This window comes from Eleutherodactylus coqui, chromosome 4 (assembly GCF_035609145.1).
Source record: "Eleutherodactylus coqui strain aEleCoq1 chromosome 4, aEleCoq1.hap1, whole genome shotgun sequence".
Lineage (NCBI taxonomy): Eukaryota > Metazoa > Chordata > Amphibia > Anura > Eleutherodactylidae > Eleutherodactylus > Eleutherodactylus coqui.
Window position 1 is genome coordinate 134,373,476 of NC_089840.1, and position 7,014 is coordinate 134,380,489.

At 40.5% G+C, this 7,014-nt stretch overlaps 1 protein-coding gene across 1 annotated transcript in view; it reads right to left on the reverse strand.

Moving 5' to 3' along the window:
- REN (renin) overlaps positions 1 to 2,312 on the reverse strand; it is a 39,741-nt gene extending 37,429 nt beyond the window's left edge. The window contains exon 1 of the mRNA XM_066600125.1: positions 2,102 to 2,312. Within this exon, the coding sequence (XP_066456222.1) occupies positions 2,102 to 2,160 (59 nt within the window). The 5' untranslated portion in view covers positions 2,161 to 2,312. The remainder of the gene's footprint in view (positions 1 to 2,101) is intronic.
- Between the last annotated feature and the right edge of the window lie 4,702 nt (positions 2,313 to 7,014).

Here is a 7,014-nt window from a genome sequence, read left to right on the forward strand (position 1 = left end):
GTAATCACTCACTGGCGCTTCTGCGGGATGCACATAATGACCGTAGTGTGTGCACCTGGGTTCCTCCTACCCTGACCTCTCCTGCTTGGTTCCATGGGAGAAGAGGAAAAGGAAGGAGGAATCTGGGTGCACACACATTTTCTATCCGCAGCAGTACCAAGCAGAGGTGCAGCTGCCTTGAAGACAAGCAGGAGATAAATATATCAGTCTCAGGGGCTTTTTTACTACTGGGGCAACTGTGGGAGTCACTATTACTACTGGGGCTGATATAGGGAACTCTATTAGTAATAGTGTCCCCTATATCGGTCCCAGTTTTAATAGTATTACTACTAAGGCCAATATAGGGCACACTATTACTACGGAGGGCACTGTGGTGGGCACTATTATTCTGTGACCAATATAGAGTACACTATTACTACTGAGGCCACTCTGCGTGTGGCAGCATACCTCAGGCTGATTTAAGCCGTTTTCACATGGCCGCGAAAAATCGCACACAAGATTTGTGGTTGCAAGATGCAAATTTCGGGTACGAATATGAATCCCGTTCTTTCCAACGCGAGGTTTCCCATTGAAAACGATGGGAAACACTTCTAAAGTGATGGGAGTTTTTTTTTAAATAGAAAAACACCTCACATCCGCTGATACTTTGCATGTGCATGAGGGTTTGCCATCACTGCTCTAAGCCATCTCAGGCAGCGTCCTCTCTCTGTCTGTATCAGTTTGCTAGTTCTTTAGTTGATGTTTATTGTTCCTGTCATTTTACACTGACATGACAAAAGTCATGGGACAGGAGTTAATATCTTGTAGGAACCCCTCTAGCCCGGAAAGTGCAGCAACTTGATGTGGCATCGATTACACAGGTGGATGGAAGATGCTTGGAGGGAGGTTGAGCCGCCTGGATAGCTACCCACAGCTCTGCGGTAAATCCCCCCATTTTAAAAACTGCAACCAAGTTCTCAAAATTGGATTAGTGAAATCTGTGATCTCTAGGTGTTTCACAGGAATTTAAGTGGAGGAGGAAAGTGTAAATTTTAAATTTCATTTCCAGATTTTCAATTATAATACATTTTTTCTGTAACACAGCAAGAGTAATGGCCCATTTACATGCAAAGACAATCTTTCAAACGATTGAAAGATTGACAGTTTTAGCGATTGTTTTGCATAAAGTGTTAATGCACACTAATGTCAATTAACACTTTATCATCTTCATTTGCATGTAAAAGGGCCTCCTAGAGCTGTTTGCAGAGCACAGCATGTGGGCTGGGCTCTGCACACAGTTCCATTATTCTCGCACAGTCTGTCAGCAGCATACAATGTAATCTCTGACTCCTGTACAGAATACAGCATGCGATCCCTGTTTTTCTTAAAGGAGTTTTTTTCCCCTTTAACCGGGTCCTATGGAAGCTCCAGTTACAGTGAAAAGGTGTGAAATAAAAAAAAACTAGAGTGTGAATGTCTCCCAGGAGGTCTTATATGACATCATTGAGGACATAAGTGTTAAAAAAGTTACAAAAATAAATTTTAAAAAATAACATAATAAAATAAAAATATATGTGAAAAATGGAAAAAGACCGATGCCAACTAAACTGTCACCATAGCTGCTCTGTAAATCAAGATTATACAAATCATATCATAACATCCAAAACAAAATGACAAACCTGTTCCTGTGTTTTATTTTACCATAAATAGAATAATTTTATAAATAAGGAACTGTAAATTTAAAATAATCTTTTTTTGGCATTTTGTACAGATTACCCTTAATAAAATAATTTAAAAAAACCCAGAAAACATTTTCATTGGAAAAAAGGTACTAAAGTATAACACTGTATGTGACAGAAAAACAAATGCAGTAAGAATACTTTTGGCAGGCTAGGAAAAAAAATTAGAGCCATTAAATCTCTACATGGGTAATACCGCTAAAGAGTGACTGGTCCTCTAGGACAGAAATAGCCTTGTCTTTAAAGGGTTAAAATAATTTCCACTAAAATTTTGGCACAGCAAAAATTGTAAATGTGTTTCATTTTATCATTTGTAGAAAAGTGCTGTGTAGATTGACATGAAACCGAAAAGAAAATAAATTCTGAGCGTTATACGGGCTTACCTCCTGAGTCCACCACAGGATGCCACGAAGAAAGCAAGTAGAAGCACTCTCATGGTCATTGATGGCTCGGTCACAGGTCTTACGGGAATTCTTCTCCTTCTCCTTGACAATGGTTGGTCTCTAGCGTATGTTCACCTCCTTGCGTTTCTCTCTTCTGACTCGGCTATTAATGGTCTTTGCTTTTCTTAGTATCTTGCTTGGGTTTTTCTTACTATCTATCAGTCTGCATTGGTTGGCACATTTATTGCTGTCTACATTAGTGTCTTTCCATCTAACCTGCTACTTGAATTTTCTCTCCACTTTGCTCTCTTATATATAAGTGAATGGCTTTAACCAACTGCGTGGGATTTGGCTTTGCTGATTTCTATCCAATCTAGGGTCTTTAAATCTGGCTTTAACCTTTAGTCACTAGTAAAACATACGTCAGAATAAGACACCCATGGGAATACACAGGAATAAAGTTCAACAGTAGTAGAGATGTAATTTGCAACCAAACAGTCATAGGTTGAGGGAAACCCCTGTAGTGCAATTTATCACTAAGATTATCCATGCAATACATAGGCAAACATGGCAGAAATGACCAATGTCATCAGTTTGATGTAATAGAATTTTCTGTTCTGGAATACTGATTATGTTTAGTGCAAACTTCTGTGCAAACAACAGTAAGATCTATAATGACTGCAGGAGGACACTAAAGAAGTAGTTGCGTCAATGGTTTCTTTACAGGCAGCAACAAGTACGGCAGTGCATCGGGTTCATGCTGCCCGAACTACGAGCAGCATGATCCCACGACAGGTATGTCCATTGCTTCCGTGCATGTGTTATAGAATTTGTCGTGGAAAGGAGCTCTGAGTCAAGATGTTGGCTATACCTGCCTCTCTGCCCACATCATGTTGGCTACCAGTTCTCTCCTTATGTGCATGGAGAGAGCTGGTAGTCTACAAGCTTTGGCTGAGGAGAGGCAGGTGCAGCCCACTTCTTTGACTCAGATCTCCGTTCCAAGTCAAACTTTAAACTGTGTTTCCTCTGAAATGCGCAATGCTAAAACTATTTTACTGAACTTTTTCCGCCCGCAGGGCATGTTCATTTGCAAATGGCAAACAAGACTCTCCACTTGAAATGACAAATTAGTTCCAGATGCGTTCTTCTTCCAGCGAAATTACGTAGTGTTTCACGCATGTCCTTGCATATTGCGCACGCATTTTCTCAACCACCATTGACTTCTATGGGGACCTTTGGTGCACAAAAGTGGAGCATGCTGCGGTTTTTTTGCACTAACGAAATGCGCGCACAAAATACGGAGATGTATATGAACTCATTGACATCAATGGGTTCTATTCTCTTTGTATTGTGTGCATAAATGTTACATGCGCAAATACATGTGAAAATATGTCCTTGTGAAGGAGCCATTACCACTGTCCTCTTATCTGTTTTACCAGTCTAGTAAGTGCTCAGCTTCTCTTTCTAGACATAACTCCAGTACTGCTCCCAGAATATTGCACTTCAACCGATCGTTAATGGTCAGATTACTGCACCACACACAGTAAACTCTTGCTCTCCCTGCAATTGCACCTCCCCTCTGACAATACAACTCTTGGGAAATAGGTACACCTGGTTTAATTGTTGAAGCAGCATCCCTAAGCATTACAGATCCATCACTTATATTGAGGAGGACTACAGTATCAATTGCCTATTCTTGGCCATCAATATTCAATTGGTTGGGGTTTAACCCTTTCCAATCCACTGTCTGACGTCTGAAGACATTATGATTTAAGGCTGTATAGCTCCGATGTTGGAAGACGTCCGTCGGGGTTCTCATACTGTATATTGCCAGCCTCTCTGCTGTCTGAGCCTATCCAACGTGTCACCTCATGCAGTACTGGCTTTAGCCAGCATATAGCGCTGTTGTATAACAGCAGAAAAAGAGTAAGACCCCTAGGAAAACCAGGATACAAATTGAATTGGAAAGGGTTAATTCCTTGCTCCCTGCTGATCATCTTCATTGTTAACCAGGCACACCTGTGTAATTCTGGGATTGCCTCATAATACAACTTGGTTCCATTCTTGGCTGATTGACAAGTGTGGCAAAAATCGACCCCTTCCGATCTTCTTTTGACGGCTTATCCTAAGGATGTAAGTAAAAAGAAAATCAGAAATCCTAAGAAAATGTAACAATTACTTTATTTAACCTAATAAAGCCAAGATTTCAACCAAAAGTTACAGTTTGAATAAATTTTAGTAGGAAATTTCAGTGTGTCCCCTATAAGAATCCATAATGACCCGGCTCAACAGTTAGGATCTATTCACACGGGCGCATGCGAGTTGTGCTTGAGATTCTCGGGGCCAAGTGCATGTTCCATGGACCATAATAGGACATGCTGCTATTTTTTTACATGGACCATTGGTCTGTGGGAAAGAATAGCTTATGTGAATAGCCTAATTGCCCATAATGGGTCAATATGCTGTCCTTGAAATACACGGACTAGGAAACGGATGGAAAATATGTCCACGTGAATGAATGCTTATGGAGATATCTCTGTTCTAGTACTGGGAGCAACTGCCTCTCTGGTACTCGAATAGAAGTCCTTGCAATCAGAGGTGCTCCTACCCGGTACTGGTGTACCTTGACGCCACCAGAAGCTAGGGGTTTGACAGGGCTTGCATGTAGCCCTGTAGCTTGCAGGGGAAAATAGTGACACGCAGTGCATGCTGCAACTAATTTTGCTTTAGATTTGAGTTGAAAGTATTATTGGCTGTTATCCTTTGGGTAAATCCAACAAATGAGGCCTTTTAAAAAATTTTATTCCCAGATTTCACCAGTTTGCAAAGAATGTCTGATGGTGGCCAGTTTCAAAATTATCAGGAGGAGGTGCTTTCAGGAGTGCTACTCAAATTTTTAACACGTTCCCTACCTGGGTGATTAAATTATGCGTATGAAATAGCCACAATGTAGGACAACGCAAAAAGTTATCCCTAAACTAATAATCCAATAAAACAATTACAATAATACAAATATATATGTTATTGTAGTCATTAATACTAGAACACATCATTATATAAATACAGCCCAGAATCAAGCTCAGTACATAAATATAGCACCAGAACCAAGCTTAGTACATAAACACAGCACCTGGACTAAGCTAAATACATAAATGCAGCACCAGAACCAAACTTAGTAAATAAATACAGCATCAGGACCAAGCTCAGAGCATAAATACATCACCAGAACCAAGCCCAGTACATAAATATAGCACCAGAATTAAAATCAATAGCCCCTGCTATTTAATTTTGTACTTCCTAATGAGACCTAAACAATAGTAAGGTATGATGGGAGTTGTCAGTTCACAAACAGGAATGCTACTACCCATCACCGCTGTACAGAACACACAGTGACTATAGGACTAATCAAAGGAGCCAGTGGCAGAATTAGCAATGCAATTCTGAATCACACTGATGTAATCTCTAATAAGCATTGTTGTTTTCTTCTGCATCCAGTCCATGGTTCTTTACTTTTTCATATCCATAATCCCTATATTAAGATACATTTTTATAGTGCCACACATGGTTTCCCCTAAATACTGTTTTACAGTGCAACTCACAGTGCCCCCTGAGAAACAAGTAACAAGTCACACTGTCCTCCTGTAGTAAATAAGGAGCCATACTGTTCCCCTGTAGTAATATATAGCCATACAGTCTCCCTGTAGTAATAAATAGCCATACTGTGCTCTTGGAGTAAATAAGGAGCCATACTGTCCCTATATAGTAATATGTAGCCATACTGCCCCCCTGTAGTATCAAATAGCCATACTGCCTCCTGTAGTAGTATATATTGATACAATCCCCTGTAGGAATAAATAGCCAAACTGTCCCCTTGTAGTAAATAAGGAGCCATGCTGCCCCTCTATAGTAATATACAGACATACTGTCCCCTGTAGGAATAAATAGCCATACTACCCCCTGTAGTAATAAATAACAGTACTGTAGCCTGTAGTTATAAATAGCCATACTGCCCCCTGTAGTAATATATGGCTATACTGATCCTCGTAGTAATATATAGAATTACTGCCCCCTGTAGTAATAAATAGTCATACTGCCCACTGTAGTAATAAATAGCCATATTGTCCTCCTGTAGTAATAAAAAGCCATAATGTCCTCTATAATAGCCATAATGTCCCCTGCAGTAATATATAGCCATGCTGTTCCCCTGTAGTAATATAGAGCCGTAATGTTGCCCTGTAATAATAAATAGCCATACCGCCCTTTGCCTTAATGACCATAATGCTCCCCTGTAGTAATAAAAAGTAACAATGTCCCCCTCTAATAGCCATAATGGCCCTTGTAACATTATCCATAATGTCCCCTATAATAACATCCATAACATCCCCTGTAGTATCCATAATATCCCATGTAATAGTATCCATAATGATCTCTGTGGTAGCCATAATGTCCAATGTAGTATAGTCATAATGTTCCCTGCAAGAGTAGCTATAATATCCCCTTTAATAGTAGCCAAAATGTTCCCTGTAGTAGGCATAATGTCCCCTGTTATAGTAGCCATATTGTTCCCCATAGTAAAATAATGAAGACACTCACTTCTCCCAAAGTTCTACAGTGCCTTCCATCCAGCACCAGGCCTCTTCTAGCCAACATTCTGCAAAACAACTCAGGTGAAGTGATGACATCATTGCGCCGCCTGCGTCACATAGAAGGCAGGAAGCCTAGTGTTGCTCCCAGTACTAGTGTTGCTTCTGTTAATTGCATCTGTGTCTTAAAGATATGGATACAACTACAAACTCAGCCAGAAGATCAGCTGGCTGCCCCAGCAGCCCACCCATCCCAGGCAGCAGCACAGTCCTCTGTGAATCTGTCCGGCCGGGTTGATTTCCAGTATGGGTCTGAATGCAGGTAGCGGA